Source organism: Bacillus rossius (genome assembly GCF_032445375.1).
Source record: "Bacillus rossius redtenbacheri isolate Brsri chromosome 9 unlocalized genomic scaffold, Brsri_v3 Brsri_v3_scf9_2, whole genome shotgun sequence".
Classification (NCBI taxonomy): Eukaryota; Metazoa; Arthropoda; class Insecta; order Phasmatodea; family Bacillidae; genus Bacillus; species Bacillus rossius.
Window position 1 is genome coordinate 7,557,531 of NW_026962013.1, and position 20,521 is coordinate 7,578,051.

Here is a 20,521-nt window from a genome sequence, read left to right on the forward strand (position 1 = left end):
CTCCTATACGTGAATCTCTGGCCCCGTGTTGGGTACAATTAGAGCAAGTGGGGTTCCAAGAGGGAAGGGGAATTTAAAAAAAAAAGTTTATTCCTGGCAACTTTACGGATGTTTTCGGCGATCGAGGCCTGTAAAGGATTGTTGGCCACGGACTGCGAAAAAGGGAACCGCTCAGAAAAAAAAAACTGCATAATCTTCAGCAGTGAACAGTTTAGGTAAGCCAGATGGAGTTATTCTGGTACCAGCCATCCACCTTTCTGGCTCAGTCATCCAGGACTCGGAAGATTACGCTTGCACTTATTAACATTTCTGTTGAAGCGTTTAAAGAATTTAAGTGTTAGTGGCAACGTCCACCACATTTTTCACTTGCGAGAAGTACAGGCGTGACCCGGTTCGGAGCACCTTGTTTGCATGCAAAAACTATACATAAACCATCGGGCAAGAAGGTGACACAGTATGAAGCTATGTATTTGTTTCAAATCATTGTTTCCGACGTGACGCTGTTGGCTCGTTCGCGCTGTGTGTCGAAGAGGGAACCTGGACAACAACTGACAAAACTGTTTAAGTTGGCAATTTTGGCCGTTTTCAAAAGGCGTTGTAGATAAGAACTACAGACGAATCTAGTAGCAGCAAAGTGTAGTTCCTACAGACGAATCTTCGTTCTGTGTTGGTAGCAGCAAAGTGTAGTTCCTACAGACGAATCTCCGTTTTGTGTTGGTAACGGCAAAGAGTAGTTCCTACAGACGAATCTCCGTTCTGTGTTGGTAGCAGCAAAGTGTAGTTCCTACAGACGAATCTCCGTTCTGTGTTGGTAGCAGCAGTGTGTAGTTCCTACAGACGAATCTCCGTTCTGTGTTGGTAGCAGCAAAGTGTAGTTCCTACAGGAGTAGTTCCTACAGACGAATCTTCGTTCTGTGTTGGTAGCAGCAAAGTGTAGTTCCTACAGATGAATCTCCGTTTTGTGTTGGTAACGGCAAAGAGTAGTTCCTACAGACGAATCTCCGTTGTGTTGGTAGCAGCAAAGTGTAGTTCCTACAGACGAATCTCCGTTCTGTGTTGGTAGCAGCAGTGTGTAGTTCCTACAGACGAATCTCCGTTCTGTGTTGGTAGCAGCAAAGTGTAGTTCCTACAGACGAATCTCCGTTTTGTGTTGGTAACGGCAAAGAGTAGTTCCTACAGACGAATCTCCGTTCTGTGTTGGTAGCAGCAAAGTGTAGTTCCTACAGACAAATCTCCGTTCTGTGTTGGTAGCAGCAAAGTGTAGTTCCTACAGACGAATCTCCGTTCTGTGTTGGTAGCAGCAAAGTGTGGTTCCTCGCCAGGATCTTTGTCGCTTGTATCCCTCATGTCGTTACCGCGACGGATATAGAGAAGGTACTGCACGCTCACGGGGGTGTCTCGGTGGACGTCTCTCCACGGGCGGAGACGCGGAGTGCTCGCGGGTGAGCCAGTGCGCCGGCCGACGGGGCTGATTGCCGGAGTCAAGTGTGAGGGCAGCTCGTCACAGCCTCCCGCCCGCCCCAACTCTCGCCCGCCCTGTAATAGCCGCACATAACAGAGGGCGGAGCACACACTGCAAGGCGGGAGGGGAGCGCCCTGCCGGACAATTGGGCCTAGTCGCGCGGCGGCGGTGCGAGCCGGTGGATCTGCCAGGCGCCTCTCCTGCCAAGATGGCGGCCTCCGCGTCCTTGCTGGCGGGGGCGGTAGCGGTGCTGCTGGTGGCGCGCTCTGGTGAGTGTCCCGTTACCTCCTCCGACCTCTGCGGCTCACACGTCGTTCTTAGTTCAGTGCTTTTGGGAATGGCGTACGGTTCGGAAATGCCAACATAGTAACATCAAGTAAACACATCATTCTTAGTTCATTGTTTTTGGATTGGCGTACTAACGGAGGCATGTCTGCAAAAGTGTTTTGCTTTGCTTGTGCTCGTGTGTGTGTTTTTATTTTGCAATATAAACAACAGAATCACTCATAATTTTCGCCTAAGCGGTATTTAATGTTCGACACAAGAGATAAGTTATTTTAACATCGGTTTTTTGGTTGTTCTGTATTGGAAAATAAATAATCTATATTCCCAGCAAGGAACGGCCACAAAACAATCATACTTGCCAACTTTTTGCTTTTAAAAACGAAAGCCTTTCAGGTTGTTAGGTTGTCTCTAAAACCCCGCGCAGTTCCCGAATTCCCAAAGAAGAGCATTAGTTATAGCGTCGAGTCGACACTCTTCATCTTCCGTGCTTTGTGCTCTCTGCTTCCGGCCAGTGTTGCGCATCAGCTGCACGAATTCCGCCGTCTTGATTTATGTCACCACCGTTGCACATTTCGTTGCGGTCGCCATCTTCGATGAGGTCTGGTGGGAACGAGCCGATATTAGACGGTAGATCGTCAATTTGCTCGAACCAAGTGCAAATCACGTTTCACAGATATGTGAGAAAAAATTATAGACACTTTCAGCTGGCACCCGCAAGTAAAATCCATAAGCGACCTCCATTTTTTTAGTAACTTTGGGCCTAAGTAAGTTGCCATCATCGATCGTTTGACGACGTAACCTGACTTCCGTGGCTTGGAGATCACTTTTGATGTTTCTGTGGAGGCCCGTCCACAATCGCAATGTCCTACAACTGTGTCCGGCGGACACTGGTTGCTGATTGGTCCACGTGACCCTCTGACGTCATGCGTGGGTGTGGGCGATGGCCCGAATACATTTGTCAACTTGAACTTTTTGTCCCAATCTGTGTCCTTTGGTAGTATCCATGAAAACAAAAAAAAACAAAAAACAATCGAAAATCTTTTACTGCGCTCTATTGTCTACTTTAGAATTCAGGAGATTCGGACAGCACAATTGTAGACTGAGCAATTGTTTCATGCGACAATGTGATGTCCTTCACATTAGGATAAGGACATGGAGCGCCCACAGGTTTGGACTGTTGTAGAGGACTATGAGCTTCGGCCAATCAGAACTCTTGATTTATCGCCGATCGCCAGTTGTGGACAAGATACAGAAGTCTTCTTTGTTTTTTTTTATGCGTTGGCTGAGATGGTGTTGAATAATATAAGAATAACAGTTGCTTACGAAATTTTTTTTCAGGGAATTCATTAGTGAAACAAGGTCATGTCTCTCTTTTCCACGGAAAGCTCTGGCTTTTCATGTGTGTTTGTTGCATTAAAGTCTGAAAGGTATTGCATGATATTGGTTGTACTGACCAGCCTTGGTCAACAATAAACCATTGCTTAGTTATGAAACCTAAAAGTATAACTTACTTTACCAAAGGTCAAAGGTTATTTTCCAAGATGTAGTAAATCAAGTAAGTGACCATAACTAGGGACTCTTGCGTTCCTTAATATCTGAGGACAACATTTGTAATGAAAGCTAAAATGCGAGAGCGTTATAAAGATAATAATAATATAATATATTTATTTTCTCTTTTTTATACTTTGCATACAATCCACTAAATTAAACAGAAAAATTTAGCACCCTCAAAAGCGAGCTTCTGTGTGAGTGCATCTATTCACTTTGATCTACGTGCGGTATTTTGACTAATTTTAAAAATTGTAACAATTACCAAATAAAAATATAAATTACAGGAAATCTTACATTAGTTTTATAAAGTTAAAAAGAGCAATTAATTTAAATACAAGATAAAAGATATATATATATATATAATATTTACGTAAGGTGTTATAAACTGTTTTAAATTTTGTACTTGTTCGTTTTTTCAAATATTATTTTTTATATAGGCCTCTATATATATATATATATATATTTGAAAAAACGAACAAGTACAAAATTTAAAACAGTTTATAACACCTTACGTAAATATTAAAGAAATCTCTTCAGTTAAATTATTCAGCCAAAGAATGACATATTTATTTTGATTTTTTGTTTTGTTTTCAAGTTATTAGGAAAACTTCAATTTTTTGTAAGCAAAGATTCGGAAGATCTGTGTGATAATTGTTCTATGACTTTGCAGGAGGGGAAGCCTTCATTTCACAGACGAGAGATCCACACCCGAAGTTCCCCCAAGTTCATGCTCGCTTTTTTTTTCAGTTCTATCTCATTGTATATATCGGTGTGGCATTAAATTTTGCGGTCGATTAGGATAGGTTAGCTACATTATAAATACTTTAAAACATTGTGGATGGTTGGTTATATTAGGTAAGTATAGCTACATTAAAAATTACTGTAAAATCATTTTATGGTTGCTTAGCAAATAACTTTTTAATATGTAGCTATCCAGGGGCTAGGAAACCGTTTACACGATTTCACAGTATCTTTAATGTAGCTATCCTAATTAAGTCAACCGTCCACAATGTTTTAAAGTATTTATAATGTAGCTAACCTAACCTTTTACAATGAACAAAAAAAAAACAACCGAAGATGCGCGATCGGGCGTTTGGCTCTCTCGTCTGTGAAAAGAAGGCTTCCCTTGCAGGAGTTGTCCATGAAACGAACGACAAGTGGGCGACCGAGTCGAACGCGACAGGCGAGTGTCGTGGAGGTGTGTGGCGGGTTGTTTACCGCCGAGACGCCGGAACACTTGCAGATGTTCCTCCGAGGCTGCGCGCGACGTACCAGCGGCGCTCGCGATGCATTCTGGGAACGCCCGGCGTCTCGCCGGGATCTTGAATCGATCAAACTGACTCCGCGACAACTGCGCAAGGTTCAGATACTTGACGATCAAACGCAATTCCTCGGACGTACGCCGTGTGAAAATTCATAAATGTAAATTAAGAAATAAATATAAGCTGATGACGAACAGATAAACCCGACGATGAACGTAAACAGGCATTATGGACAACACAACCATGGCAGCACAGACGAACACATTCAAACTTAAAACATCAGATAGCACGAGAATTACGCGGAAGGAACTTAATCAAGAACAAAAATAATAACGGAAGGCTAAAACTTTTAATTTCTTCGGAAATATTTACATTCCGCATAGTTCACTGGGGTTTTGTGATATCTTGGTGTCCCAAAGTTTCACATAATTTGCAGCAGCAGTATTCACAAACACACACACACACTATGTATTACTAGAACCGGTAACAGGCTTAATACAGTTCAAGAATCCATAAGGACAACTTGCTAGGTGGATTGAACAGATACAGCAATGTTACTGTCGAACAGAACACGGTAAAAGGTCGAATTCACAGGCAATGACGATGGCCTCTCCCGGAAGACCTTGCAAGGTGGATCGAAGATGTTCGGCGAAACAACGATGACTAACGGGGAAGAAAAAATGGGATAATGCCAGCTTGAAAGCAGCGCAGCGGAAAGATCCTGAGCTTCGGCCAATCAGAACTCTTGATTTATCGCCGATCGTCAGTTGTGGACAAGAGACAGAATGGTTTCTTTTTTTTTATACTTTGGCTGAGTTGATTTTGAATAATATAAGAATAACAGTGGCTTACGATATTTTTTCTCATTGGGAATTCATTAGTGAAACAAGGTCATGTCTTGCATTTCCACGGAAAGCTCTGGCTTTTCATGTCTGTTTGTTGCATTAAAGTCTGAAAGGTCTTGCATGATATAAGCCGTCATAAGCTGGCTAGAGAGTGGTACTGGACGTCCAGTGGCGGATCTAGAATTTTGGTTTGGGAGGGGCTTGACCCAGCTGAGGCTAGGCTTTATCAAGGCAAACACTAAAACAATAGTGGACCCAGATGGTTTTGGAGGGGGCTTGAGCCCCTTAGCCCCCCCCCCCCCCCCCTCTGGATCCGCTACTGTGGACGTCCAATATGGCATGAGATCTCCAGTGCCCGAAGGGCTGTAACACGGTTTAATCAGCTTAAGCCAAGGAGAGTAGTAAATTTGATCATTTTTTTTCTCCGGCCGTGAGTCACAATAAAATGGTGGAAGGTTATAAAGCAACATTAACTGCAACGATCGTGAGTGCGGTGCTCAATGTCAAGATGTAGGAATTCATTATGGCAAATTCAAATATGTCAAAGGCCAAGGTTAAGGTCATCCAAGATGGCCGTCGTGACGTCACAATCCAATCCACGCACCGGCACCAGTGCTCGAAGCCCCCAAATTTTAGCTACTTATATGGGCTATAGGAAAAATAGAGTAAAGTAACACAGATCAGTAGCGCAAAAAAAAAAATTAAATCTGACATTGGCTTTAAAATTTCAAACAAAATATTACAATGAGTAAACAAAAAAGATTATAGTGATAAATATTTTCTAAATATCTCTACAGGTTACGGAAACCACTTATTATTATTTTTTTTAAATAAAACATAGCCAAAGTCCATATTTAATAACAGAAGAAGAGGTAGCTTGGCTTATGGATTGTTTCCGCGTCCTTGGCGAATAATTCACTGACGTTTCGGTCTACATTGCAGTCGCCATCATCAGGTAGCAGTTACCCACTGAACTACTAGGTAACTTCTCCCTGATGACGGCGACTGCAATGTTGACCGAAACGTCGGTTGAATTATTCGCCAAGGACGTGGCAGCTACAACCCAGAAGCCAAGCTACTTCAGACAACGGCCGTGAAAGCCTGCGACACATTATTAACAGGAGAAGAGTTTTTTTTTGAAATCTTGCCCACTGTTTGGTGTACAAGTGCAGACAGTGAAGGACACTCCTCAGAGTAGGTACTCGCGGTAGAAGAGCTCGCGGGAAGCCGGCGCCGTGGGCGGGCAGTGCCCAAGTGGCGGCGCGCAGTAGACGCCTCCCGACGTGCAGGTCACGTGGCCCTGCTGTAATTACGTCTCATCGCGTCACGCCGAGTCGTGCCCCAGTTACAAGCCTCGCTGCAGGACGCATGCAGTGTCTTGTGTCTCACAGCCTGTCCGCGGCGCCCACTTCCCAACTCATCCGTCGTCTTGACGAGCTTTTACGAACACCAGTCATATGACACGTGAAGTGACCAGTTTTTAAAAATATTTCATCATATTTTTTTTAAAATTTGTTTATCATTTTTTATTACAAAAAATAATAAATTAAAATAAACATCCAGCATACGGATTGACTTTCATTACTAATTAAAAAAATTGTCCCGATTATTTTACTTAGTTAAATAATTTTGCACGTAAGTACAAATATTCAGCTTTAATTAGGGGGGGGGGGGGGGGGTTGGAAAGGTGGATGGGGGTGGTTTTGTAGGTCAAGCGTGCAAAATTTTTAACATAAAACTGTGGATTTGTATACAGATACTTTATAAGTTTGTGACCTTAATATGTATTTATTATAAGTTGACCTTGTGTAAATTAACAAAATTAATGTGCCGAGCTATGTAATAATAGTATCTATATATATAATTTTCATACATTTAGTGTTAAAATTTTCCGATTGTGGGTTTCGAGCCAATTGACACGTTATTAAGAATTCTATGTTATCAACTATGTTCAAACACAACGTAATTTTGAAGTTGCTGTTATTTCTTTTCGTGACTAAAAATATCCAGGTTACTTAAGTTTTACATAATTAGCCTACCAATACGCTTGGTATGTGGTCGACACGTGAGTACAACATAATCATATGCGCATTAAAATTCAACCTGTTAAACTTCCGATTATAATAATATATACATCTCCAACTGTGACCCACTCACAGACTGATACAGGCAAATATAAACGGGTGTTTTTAAATATGTAAAAAAATTTTATTGTTTGATTGAGCTTTAATTATTACATGTTGGAATTATAATTCTACGGTTACTATTAACTAAAACGCTACAAAAAATATTTTTTCAAAACTCCGTTCCCCCGGAGAAACCCCCGGAATGGCCGCCGCATGGGGAGCCCAGGAAAAGAAACGGGCTCCCCATTTGGAAGCCACCTGGAAGGTTTTTTTCTGTTCCACCCACCGTTTCTTTGGTAGCCTGACTTGTTACAAGGGATTGTATTCCTACCAGAGAAAATGCCGCCATTCTCTCTGTGCAATCCGCCTTGGAGGAGCCGGGGCGCGAACCCGGGTCCTACAAGTCACAAGGCAGGCGCTCTACCCCAGAACCAGAGTGGTAGAGCGGATACTTGCAGTCTTCTTAACACTGACATGATGTTATTCCACGAGTTTGGTTTTTCATTACATGTTCACTTCTGGTTTGGTAAGGTACGTGAGTATTCAGTAGATCTAAACTTATTAACAAGCAAATCCATGTTTTTTCTAATGTTGTAAATATACATACTTATAATACGATGCTCGGACACAAAAATTCAATGCAGAAATCTTTAAAATATATGCAAATTGTGTTTTCAACTAAATTTCTGTGCGCGAATTACACGTTGTTTCCTCACCCGCCTTTAGAATTCGCAGCTGCGTCGACTATCAAATCATTCCATTTGCAGAACGCAATTTTCATATAAGTAATGAAACTGCTCCTATATATATATTAACAGTTGTTTATATATATATATATACAACGGTAAAGAAGATTGGTTTTTATTATAAATAAGCATTAGGCCCTATATATTAGGCAATAATTACAGTAAACTGCTTTATTAGAAAGTGATTTGTTATAAATAAAATTAATAAAAAAGTGCTATGAACTATTGAAAGAACTGTGTGTCCTCTTGATGTAAGGCATTCGGCAGGAGTAATTTCGTGAATGGAGCGGAAGTCGAACGGGACGGAAATGTGTAACAACCACGGTGCTGCCATCTGTGACGCATGATGCGTTCACAAAGTTCACAAACACACATAGAGAAACTTTGCAGTATTGGCTGTTTAGTGAATTTTTAACCAGATAGGCAAGTATTTCAATCGAACTGCTTGTCAAAAATCAAGTCCAAAGCTGAGGGTTCAGTATTTTTTTCCAAGTTTTTTCCGTATTTATCGGAGCCGTTTCATTATATACATACCTTTCTCTCTACAAATCTGATTATCCAATAGTCTATTATAGCGGCGCTTCCGGAAACTACGATGGATTCGCGTCCAGAAAAAGTAGTTGAAAACATTATTTGCGTATATTTATAACTTTCAAAAAATTTCTGCGTTTAATTTCGTGTCCGAGTTTCGTGTTGTATAAGTAGGACCATGCAGATTTCGCGAAAAGATTTTGAGACCAGCTAAAAGTTAAAACACTGTAGCACAGTCTATGTTTCGTGATTGGGTGAGTTTCTCCGAGGTACAACTCGATTGTAACAACCAGTGGCGTAGCCAGGATTTGTGTATGGGGGCGGGGGTGTTAAGAAGCATGCCCCCCCCCCCCCCCCCGTATTAAAGCTGTGGGTCCGGGGGTCCTCCCCCGGGAAAATTTGGATTTTAAGGTGTAAAATAGTGCTATTTTAACAGTTTTCGGTACTTAAATTTAAATATTGTAATGGTAAAAATTTTAATATGAAATTTGTTTGAGTGATGAATAACAAATTAATTAAAGATTTGGGGCTAAGGGGGGGGGGGGGGGGTTTGAACCCCTAAACCCCTAAACCCCCCCCCCCCCTGGCTACGCCCCTGGTAACAACACCAATCACAGTGATTCAGTGCGGAAGTAAACGCGTCCTGAGTGGCTCTAGTCAAACAAGGCAACGACTTCTCTCGGCAGACGGACGCCAACCACAAGGAAGAAACCCCCAGGCGCGGGTACAACTTGTTGCAGTCGAACAAGTGTTCAGATCTTTTCGCGAAAAAATGCCCGCCCCCACGTATAAGTGTATTCGCGACGCGGGAGCGCAGGGATCTGCCTCGTCGCCGAGGTCAGGGGTCGCACATCCGTGGCGAGTTCCGCCGTGCTCGTCACTCTGTTGTGATCCCGGAGCACCGGGGAGGCGGCAGACCGCCCCGAGGTTCAGCAGAGGTCACGGGGTCGATTCAGTCAATTGATTTACGAATTAAAGACTCGGTTATCGGGGGGAGGAGGGGGTCTTCCAAGGTCACCTTGCAACTGCAGGCCCGACGAGAACATTCCAACAACAACCGCGGCATTGGTAGTCCAGAAGGTCACGAGTCATCACTCATCAGTAGGGGCAGGAAATTTTCGCGAAAAAATCTGAACGCCTACTAGACTGCAACAAGGTATACCCACACCAGCGATGATTGGCGGCCGTCTGCGAGAGAAGTCGTTGCCTTGTTTGCACGAGCCACTAAGGACGAGTTTGCTTCCACACTGAATTAGTGTGATTGGTTGTTGTAATGTTGAATTAGAAGAAACTAGAAGAGATCTGGAAAGACTAAGAAGAATCATGAAGAGAGCGGCAAATGGATTTTATAAACTTTTAATTTTACAACAGTACAGAATAAGGAGAAAGAAATATAAGAAAGATATTTTATTAAAGAAGAAGGTATACTGGGAAAAACTTGTCCTTAACAAGGGGAATATGGACCCTTGGGGATATGTGTACAAGGTGATGGCTGGCAAAGTACGAAGTTCTTTTGAAATCCCTGGGATGATGATGGCAAATAGACAAATTACTGACATTACAGAAAATTTGGAAACTATTCTACATGATTTACTACCTAATGACAACCCAGATGAAGATACGAATATTCAAAAGATGAAGAGAGAAGCGATGAAAGAACTGCCTGATACAGAAGACACAGTTTCTTTCACCATCCAAGAGCTTGACAAGATCATTAAAGAGTTAAAACCACGAAAAGCACCAGGTAAAGATAATATAACAACTGAGTTAATTTGGCGAGCTTACCCTCGAATCAAGGAAGTACTGTTACATCTGTATAATTTATGCTTATCTTCAGGAACATTTCCAAAAATATGGAAGGAAGGAGTTCTCAAAATCATATACAAGGGAAATGCTAAGGACCCGAAATTAACTAAGTCATACCGGCCTTTAACTATGCTGCCTAACATGGGAAAAATTTATGAGCGGCTCATTAATGCAAGACTAACAGCTTATTTGGAAGTAATACAGGGAATAGATAAACAGCAGTATGGCTTCAGAAGAGGGTATAGTACAGAAAAAGCGCTATACGATGTAAATCAATATATTAAAAACCTACAAGAAAAATATGTGCTTGGAGTGACGATAGATATAGCAGGAGCATTCGACCACGCTTGGTGGCCTCAAGTATTATGGCGCTTAAAGAATCTTAACACACCTAAGAACCTGTATGCCGCCATAAGGGGCTTTCTGCAAGATAGAAAGTGTGAATGTCGATTGGGCCACATAGTTGTGGAAAAGAAGCTCTCCATGGGCTGTCCTCAGGGTTCAGTCCTTGGTCCGCTACTATGGAATATAATATTTGATGAGCTTCTGAAAATTGAGTTACCAGTAAATAACATTATATATGGCTATGCAGATGATGGCTTGCTCATTATACCCGCTACTTCACGCTACGAATTAGAGCAGACAGCAGAAATTATTCTACGCTCTATCAACACCTGGGCAAGCAGTGTCCGACTTCTTATATCATCTGAAAAAACTGAAGGCGTATTACTAAAGGGAAAATTACATAAAGACAGACCACCTTTAATAAGATTTCAAGAACGAATAGTGAAGATAAAACAAAAAGTTAAGTATCTAGGGGTACAAATCACAACGGGAACAGGATACCAAGAACACATACAAGAAGCATCACAAAAGGCCCTACTGTTAATGCAAAAAATAAGGAGTCATAAACCTACAAATGTAGGATTGAGCACTAATACTATGACAACACTGTACAATGGAGTATACTTGGGCATACTTACCTATGCTTGCTCAGTCTGGTATGAACTACTACGCAATTCACATGTAAGAAGAAGGTTAAACTCATCCCAACGAACAGCTCTAATTGCTGTAACAAAAAGCTACAGAACTACGTCTTTAGAAGCACTGCAGGTTATCGCTGGAGCCTTACCTATAGACCTACTAATACAAGAAAGAGCAAAAGTTGTGATATTAAAGATGAACAAGGAATACACTGCTTCAAAATATCGCAGAATTCACATAGAAAATATTGAAATCTGGCAAGAAAGGTGGCGAAACTCTGACAAGGGAAGGCATACACACAATATATTCCCTTCAATAGAAGAACGGATGAAATTTTCATGGATAAGTACTGACCACTACACTTCACAATTCCTAACAGGTCACGGGAATTTTAAACACAAATTAAACTCTTTTAACTTAGTGGAAAGCCCTATGTGCCCTGTGTGCATGGAAGAAGACACAGTAGAGCATGTTCTAAATGATTGCGTTAAAATAGAAGACATACGAAACAAGTACACAAGGAAGATGGCTATGGAGGATGTTGATATTAAGGATATTAATCAAATTGTGAGAGATAAGAAGACTTATGACATATGGAGAAATTACACCTTTGAAGTATCCAAGAGACTGGAGCGTTTCGATAGTTGGATGCACGAACAATCTCTGATGGAAGATCTGCTTTCCGATACGGAATAACTTACTACAGAAAAATAAAATAACTCTTTGAATCTCCTACACAAGTTTCTTTGGCTGTTCTTCTTGTGTATAGTGTAATCGAACAGCCGGAATATTATATCAAATTAGATAAATGAACTGAAAAGAATTAATTAAGAATAAGAGAATTAAAAATATACACCAGATCTCTCTTTGAAAATAAGAATAAGAATTATGACAGAATAACGCCCTGGAAACCTGTATAAGCAAGCTAAAAGGATATGAATTATTATATAATATAAACTGTATTATATTATATAATATATATATATATGTGTGTTAAAAATATAATCATGTGTGCAATAAATATAAATAAACTACTCTTGCAAACCTTATAAAAAGGATTATATCCAGAGTAGTCTTTAAGTAAACATACATAATCTATAATATGATTATTTTCTATAAAGCTACAAGATAATCTGTTGTAACAATCGACATACACCTCAAAGTAACTCACCCAATCACGAAACACAGACGATGCTACAGTGTTTTAACTTCCAGCTACTCTCGGGATCTTTTCGCGAAATTTTCATGGCCCTACCCATCAGTAGAGATCGTGATAGGCTGAAATTCAAACATGTGTACAATTCTGCTGGTTTGCTATTGGCTCGCGGTTTAACCGGAGCTGTCTGGGCCGATGAGAGACCATCGACCAAAGAAGCGTCGAATCACAAGCTACCCAGTGGAGACGACTCGCAATTTAGTAACCAATGAACGCGCGTGTTTGCTTGAGAAGTGCAGGGGATAATGGAGGCTATCCTAAAGGTCATTGAATCCGCGAATTTTTCCGGTCCCTACTCATCAGTAGAGACTGAGACCGTATATGGTCACGAGACGTTAATTTAAGATTCTACACAAACATTTAAGGACATGAAGAAGCTTACCTTTCATGTTAGCGGGTAGGAATAAACTGACATCTTGTGACATCACGACTCATAGATGGGCTACGGCTGTGTGCGGCAAAGACAGTGCACTTTCACATGAAGAATTCGCAGATTAATCTCGCGTATGGGGGCCAGAATCCAAATTCGTTCACCTTCGTGCTATAACAGTTACCTGAAGGTTACGAGAAAAAAAAAACAAGCTTTCCAGTACATATGTCTCGCGAGTAAGTAGCCAATGATCAGACGGCATTTGCCCCAGTACATAAAGGATTGTGGTGTCCATCCTATAGAGATGCTTGTATCCGCGAATCTTTTCAGTCCCTAGTCATCTGTGCAGCGAATGGGAACATGGTGTATTCTACATGGGAGAGCTTCACAACGTTTATATTATGTGTTTGTGTTTATATACATATATACATATTTGGTTCACCATAAAATCAATTTTCAAAGTCCTAAAATGTCAGGGGCAATTGACCCCTACCCTACGAGGGGGTTCCATGGTGCAAAGAGCCTCGGAAGGCCTCAAAAGCAAATTACTTCCATTTTACCGTCAGATAGTGATACTTCCGATGACACAATTCTAGGGTCATCCCAATACCTTACTTAGCACATACCGCAGAAAGACAAAGGTAAGAGCACGTTCCTCTTTACAGTCTACTTTGTCTGCTGATGAAAAAGTTGAAATGAACTTAATTTGACATCAGCAGTGTCACTACTATCCATCTATACTCTGGAGCAATGGAAAGTGGCAGTTCTAGCGAAATAAATCCCCTCCGAAAGTTTATTTTCGGAGGCAGGCAGTACATTTTCAAAGAAACGAAACATGCTATCACCCAAATGACTGGATGAATTATTGTTTTTGGGTGACTGTACAGACGAAGAGTGGAAAGATGAAGATTAGATTTGAAGATAATTGAAATAAAATTTATATTATGGTTATTTTAATGCTTGTTTTAATGAATTTTTTGAAAATTCTATAGTAAAGTATGGATACCTTGATGTATCGATACTTCCATGAGCACGGTAGTGCCCACGAGAGTAAAGTATCGATACCGTGTCCCTAGTGACGAGGGACGGCGTCTCGGTGGTTGCAGGCTCCGCGCTCAAGTGCTACTCGTGCTACAAGGCGGGCAGCGTGTCGCCCAGATGCGGCGACCCCTTCAGCCTCCGAGGACCGGAGCACCTGGACGACTGCGACAGCGCCAAGGTGCGGCCCCCCGGAGCCACGGGCCGCTCCTTCTGCAAGAAGGTCAAGCAGATCAGTGAGTATCCGCCCTTTTCTGCTGCGAGGTCTGTGAGTACCACCAGCTCCTGCTGCAAGGTCTGTGAGTACCACCAGCTCCTTCTGCGAGGTCTGTGAGTACCTCCAGCTCCTGCTGCGAGGTCTGTGAGTACCACCAGCTCCTGCTGCGAGGTCTGTGAGTACCACCAGCTCCTGCTGCAAGAAGGTCAAGCAGATCAGTGAGTATCCACCCGCTCCTACTGCAAGAAGATCTAACAGATCAGTGAGTATCCACCCGCTCCTGCTGCAAGAAGATCTAACAGATCAGTGAGTATCATCCCGCTCCTACTGAAAGATGGTATATTAGATCAGTGAGTACCACCAACTTCTTTCTGAAGAAGGTATAAAATATCGGTGCGTACCACCAGCTCCTACTGCAAGAAAATCTATCAGTTCAGTGAGTATCCACCCGCTCCTACTGCAAGATGGCATGGCAGATCAGTGGGTACTACCAGAAAATTCTGTTAGAATGTCTAGCAGATCAGTGAGTACCATCAGTTCCTTCTGAAAGGTCAGGTAAATAGTGAGTATCTTCCGCTCCTTTTGCAAGATGGTCATACAGATTAGTTTGTACCACCAACTCCATTCTGCAAGAACGTCAAGCAGGTCAGTGGGTCAGGTTCAGAATGTTCCATAGATGACAAAGTCGAGGTAGTTCGAGCACGAAGCTTACAAGTAGTTTTCTGTAAACTGGACAACATTTAATTCTTTGATCGTACCCTTGACATGGTTTGGTTTAGGTAACTTTGGCCCGATATTCTGCGGGTTTTTCTTTCAGATATTTATTTTCCAGTAGACTTATAATCAAGCTTTAGCTGATGTATTATTGCCGTTTGGAAATATTTAGCACCTTGTCAGTGTAAAATAACTTCATAGTTATAAAAAATACTAGTTTTGCTGTTGTGAAGAAGAAAATATCTTCGTGACCACATCCACAATAAAGTAGCTTGGCTTCTGGGTTGTAGCCGTGTGCTTGGCGGATAAATTCACCGATGTTTCGGTCGACATTGCAGTCGCCATCATCAGGGAGCTGTCAGTCAGTAGGTAACTGCTCCCTGATGATGGCGACTGCAATGTCGACCGGAAACATCGGTGAATTTATCCGCCAAGCACACGGCTACAACCCAGAAGCCAACCTACTTCAGACAATGGCCGTGGAAGCCTGCGAACATTATCAACGCCAAACTATTGTAGACGTGAGCGCGCGGGCTTTCGCGGCCATTGTCTGAAGTAGCTTGGCTTCTAAGGTCGTATAGCCGTGTCCTTACCCGGTAGCCGAGCTACCTCGGTAGTTGGGCGTGTCCGGCGGGTGGACAGAGAGGTTTGTCCTGGTGTCGCAGAGGACGGGGTCGTGCGGGTGACGCGGCTGTGCGACTGGGCCGCCAACGAGACTGCGGCCTGCGACGGCCCGCCCTCAGACCACGAGGACCTGAGACTCGTCCACTGCTCCGCCTGCGACACGGACGGCTGCAACTGCTGCGCGGCTGTGCTGCCGACACTCTTCCTGCTGCTGCAGCTGCAGCTGCTGCTGCCCCTGCTGGCGGCCGCGTGACGTCGCACTCTCCGTCAACCACGGTCGATCCCTCCGACCTCACGTCTAGAGACCGGGAAAATTCTCGGGTTCAACGACCTCCAGGATAGACCCCAATTACCTCTACACACTCTGGCAAGTGCCAACTGTTCATTGGCTGCTGACTTGTGAGTCGTCTCGACTGGGTGGCTGTGATTCGACACTTCTATGAGTGAGGGTCTCTAATTGGCCCTCAGTCCTCCAGATTAACAGTGAACCAATGGCAGAAGCAGCGCTAAGGTGTAGTTATTTGAATTTTTAGCATAACACGAAATGCAACCCGCGATTTTTTCAGGTCTCTACTCATGTCTGCACAGAGAAAAAGGTTTGTTTGAATCAAACAAAATGTATTCGTTTACACATGGCGAAACAAACATTTACTTGCCGTAACAAAATATTTTGTTAGCCTAACCAAACTTGGAAAGTAACAAAAAATGATTTGTTTACACCTAACCAAATATACAGTTGAGTTAAAAAAAAAATTGTCGGGTCAAACAGAATATTTCCTACTACAAAACATTCGTTTGAATTAACAAATTAATATTTATTTCGCCATATACCAACATATTTTGTTGAGGCAAACAATCATTTCTCTCAGTGATGGTCACGTTACCGAAACACGAAGCAACTGGAGGGTAGTAGTGTCCTAAGTTATTTCACTCGCGTGTTCGCATTTACAATAAGTATAACCGCATTCAATCGTTTTCGCGAAACTGAAGCCAAATATTTTTTTTTACCTCAGTCCTGGCGTGCACCGAAAAGCATTAAATCACGTGGCAAGCAGTTTTTGGATTAAACCGTTCCGTTTTAAAACTCATTTATTGCAAGCTTTCATTTTAACTCCACATGTTTGTCTGTCTGTTTAATTCAAACTACTTTCGATTGAACTAGAGCGTTGAAATTTTACATACTTGTTCAGTTCTGATGACAATAAAGTTTTTTTTAAAACACAGTTTCCGCCATTTTGTTTTTTGCAGCCATCTTGAAAATCCGTTATTATTATCCCAAAAAAATCGGTAAAAGTTTTAAAATTTATAAAAAAAATTACTTGATAGAATTTTTTTTCAGTATATCATTAATTAAATCATTAACACTTAGGTTTTCCCAAAACCATATAAACGTTTAGTGGTTTGGGAAAACAGAATTGTTATTTATTTAGCATCAAATGAATCCGCGAAATTTCGGGTTTCTATTAATGGTGCTGCCAATCAACGCTTCTCTTTCAGACAGCTGTCAATTGCAAGAGGAAAAGAAACTCTCGATGCCATATTGCGTTCACATTGTTTCATGGGAAAAAAATAAAACTATGTACCTACAGCATAGTTGGGTTCGTCTGTGCGTGTAAGTGTTGTCCAAGGTAATGCTAACAAAAACTACGTTGCCTCGCTAAACACAGGCGTAGCTGTTGAACACTTAAGAACATATAATTTCGTCTTAAATTCTACCCTGCACTAGGCTAGGCTTAAATAAAATAGGTATTGCACATCTCAACTTACCTGAACATTTTTTTATCGTCTTATATCAGTAATTCATGTCAAAAAAACTGAAACCAATATTAAACAAAATCCGTTTTACATCGGTTACAAACTACAACTAATAAGAACTCGTTTCACAGTTAACGCTTTCTTGACAGAAATAAATCACTAGGCAAGAACTCACAAGTGTTCTGATTAGCTAGACTTCAGTATTCTTCGTGCGGGGTTACTGCAAAATCAGCTACAGATTTTTTTCCATTTGAATGTCTGAATCACTAACTGCTAGAGTCCATATCATTGCGAGGATTCGTTGGTTTGCAAAGTAGATATGAAGCACATACACATCTGCTTCACGTTGGTGAGTGTTCTATAGTGCTCAGTTTAACTTAATTATATTTTTAAGCATTGCACTATACAGGTGTCCATAAAAGTTTCATTTAGGCTATTTACAACACATCATACATAACATTGAAGGTAAACTAACGTAGTTGTTGTTACAAATGTTCAATATGTGCACCTTTAGTTATACGTAGAGACCGGAAACATTCGCGGATTCATTTCGCGACAGGCTGAAATTCAAATTTGTGTACAATTCTGCTGGTTCTGCTATTGGATCGCGGTTTAACTGGAGCTCTCTGGGCCAATGAGAGACTATCGACCAAAGAAGCGTCGAATCACAAGCTACCCAGTGGAGACGACTCACAATTTAGTAACCAATGAACACGCGTGTTTACTTGAGAAGTGCCGAGGATAATGGAGGCTATCCTATAGGTCATTGAATCCGCAAATTTTTCCGGTCCCTAGTTATACGGCACACATCCAACCAAAATTCCAATTCTTCCCACACTTCGGTTGACAAGCCCGGAGTAATGGAAGCAATAATAGCCTCTTCTATTCTGTGTCTCAACTCTGGAAAATCATCAGGCAGCGGCGGAACGTAGACATTGTCTTTTATGAAGCCACAAAGGAAAAAAAAAATCGCGTGGCCTTAATGTCAGGTGCGACCGCGGAGGCCAACGGAAAAGATCTCTGTCGTCTCGACCATTACGACCTATCCAACGGTCAGCAACTTCGACATTCAGCCACTCTCCTACAAAGAGATTCCAATGGGGAGGGGCTCCATCATGTTACCAAATAAAGTTTTCATGTTCACCCTCTACAAATTGAAGAAAGAGCCATTCTTTCAACATAGATGCCGCCGCTTGTGAAAAAAAAAAAAAAAAGCAGTAGACTACTCGCGCATTCGCTTATCTAAAACTGTTTGAGTTACTCTTTATTGTGTCCTTGAACCGAAACTCTAAAATCGTACAGTTAATACTATTAAAAATTTATAACTGGGACATCGTTTTGTGGACATACTGTTTTATACTTGTAATCGCCGCTAAGAAAAAAAAAATTAACGGTGCCTGGTAATCAGTTTCTTATGTTACAGGCGGGGGGCTTTCAAAAGTCGCCGTTGATCTTGAAGCAATTTTAGTTTAAGTTCTTTAGCAGCAATAATTCTCCAGAGGAGTCGTCTGCAATCTGCGAGCGCATGCCGTATCTTTCATGATGGAAGTGCAAGAGAACTAAACAGATGGTATCTTGTTAGAAACAGCATGAGACGTGTTATCAAGTTTTCCCTCGACTTCCCCTTCCGTAATTTACTATGCGTTGCTGCGTTTGTGTTGTGAGTGTGTTGTGTATAAGCAACTCGTAAAAAACACTGAGAGTTGATTTGTAAAGACTACGTAAAAAAATACAAGATTTTGTTTTTAAAAAATTCCTTATAAAACGATTGCATATGCGTGATGAATTCCTGTTCACTTACTTCTAAAGTTGTGTGATTGAAAATGTTGTATTGAAGACAGTAATTTATACCAAAAAAATAATATCAGATGAAAATATTTCCTTTCAAAATCCATAAAGCACATTTATTCATGATTTCATGCTTCCTGTAGTTCTAAAATATGTCGTTCAATTATCTGTAACAAGTAAAAATTTTCTAGACGAAAGTTGCGAACTAAAACACGAAAGGAAGTCAAACTTTAACAAAGAATATTCTTATTCCGTGAGATGTAAAATATGATAGTTAAAACAAAATTTAAATTAAATGATACCGAAAGGTATATGCATTCCAACAAGCAGGGATCTATGTAAAAAAAAAAAAAAAGTGAAAATTTGATCTCCCATTTCAAATAACTCCAATACAATTACCATATTATGTATTTGTCGATGACAGACTGGAAAAATTACTTTAGCTTAGGATTTTATGAACTGTATGCTTTCATTATTATCCACGTCTATTTTAAGTCTTTATCACGTACTTCAATGTATCACGTACTTCAATGTGATTGTGTAAATGTTAATGTGTAAATATGTAAATTTTGACACATTACAGAACAACCATAAATGAAGTTATTATGTTATAGCATTTTTTATGTTCTGTGAACCCTGTAAGCACCCTTAAAGAAATACATTTTGTGTAGAACATAAATATAAACATTAGCAAATATCTGTGCTTGTTGCGTAAAGGGTGAAGTCACAAATGGTTAAAATACGTAGTGATATTGAATTATTTACTTTTAAAATTGATAAGGGAGATTAGAGACATTATTTTAAAACAATTAATGAGTTTCCAAAGTTCTAAAACAGTTAATAAAGCTTAAAAAACTGACTTCAAGAAACCTGATAATTTTCAATCGCGATTTTCTCAATACTATGATTTTGGACTTAACCCCTTTTACGCAACAAGCACACACACACACACACACACACACACATATATATATATATATGTGTGTGTGTGTGTGTGTGTGTATATATATATATATAAAAGTAGGGGCATGCAAATTTCGCGAAAAGATTTCGAGACTAGATGAAAGTTAAAACACTATAACATCGTCTGTGTTTCGTGATTGGGTGAGTTTCTCCCAGGTACATATCGATTGTAACAACACCAATCACAGTGATTCAGTGTGGAATTAACGCGTCTTGAATGCCTTGGTCAAATAAGGCA

At 41.0% G+C, this 20,521-nt stretch overlaps 2 protein-coding genes across 2 annotated transcripts in view; one reads left to right on the forward strand and one right to left on the reverse strand.

The window, feature by feature from the left end:
- LOC134543179 (protein pinocchio) overlaps positions 1-14,309 on the reverse strand; it is a 54,888-nt gene extending 40,579 nt beyond the window's left edge. The window contains exon 1 of the mRNA XM_063388072.1: positions 14,191-14,309. The gene's annotated coding sequence lies outside the window, so the exon portion shown is untranslated. The remainder of the gene's footprint in view (positions 1-14,190) is intronic.
- Positions 1,575-19,919, forward strand: LOC134543181 (uncharacterized). The gene is made up of 3 exons (XM_063388073.1): positions 1,575-1,731; positions 14,291-14,458; positions 15,819-19,919. Exons 1-3 carry the CDS (start codon positions 1,671-1,673, stop codon positions 16,028-16,030), a joined length of 441 nt encoding a protein of 146 aa, XP_063244143.1. The 5' UTR covers positions 1,575-1,670; the 3' UTR covers positions 16,031-19,919.
- The last annotated feature ends 602 nt before the right edge of the window (positions 19,920-20,521 follow it).

Bases quoted from the DNA above. Each gene is read 5' to 3' on its own strand.
- LOC134543181 (XM_063388073.1), top strand. From the start codon at position 1,671: ATGGCGGCCTCCGCGTCCTTGCTGGCGGGGGCGGTAGCGGTGCTGCTG. The intron at 1,732-14,290 runs GTGAGTGTCCCG...CGGTGGTTGCAG, and splicing joins GCTGCTGGTGGCGCGCTCTG to GCTCCGCGCTCAAGTGCTAC. The intron at 14,459-15,818 runs GTGAGTATCCGC...CTGGTGTCGCAG, and splicing joins CAAGAAGGTCAAGCAGATCA to AGGACGGGGTCGTGCGGGTG.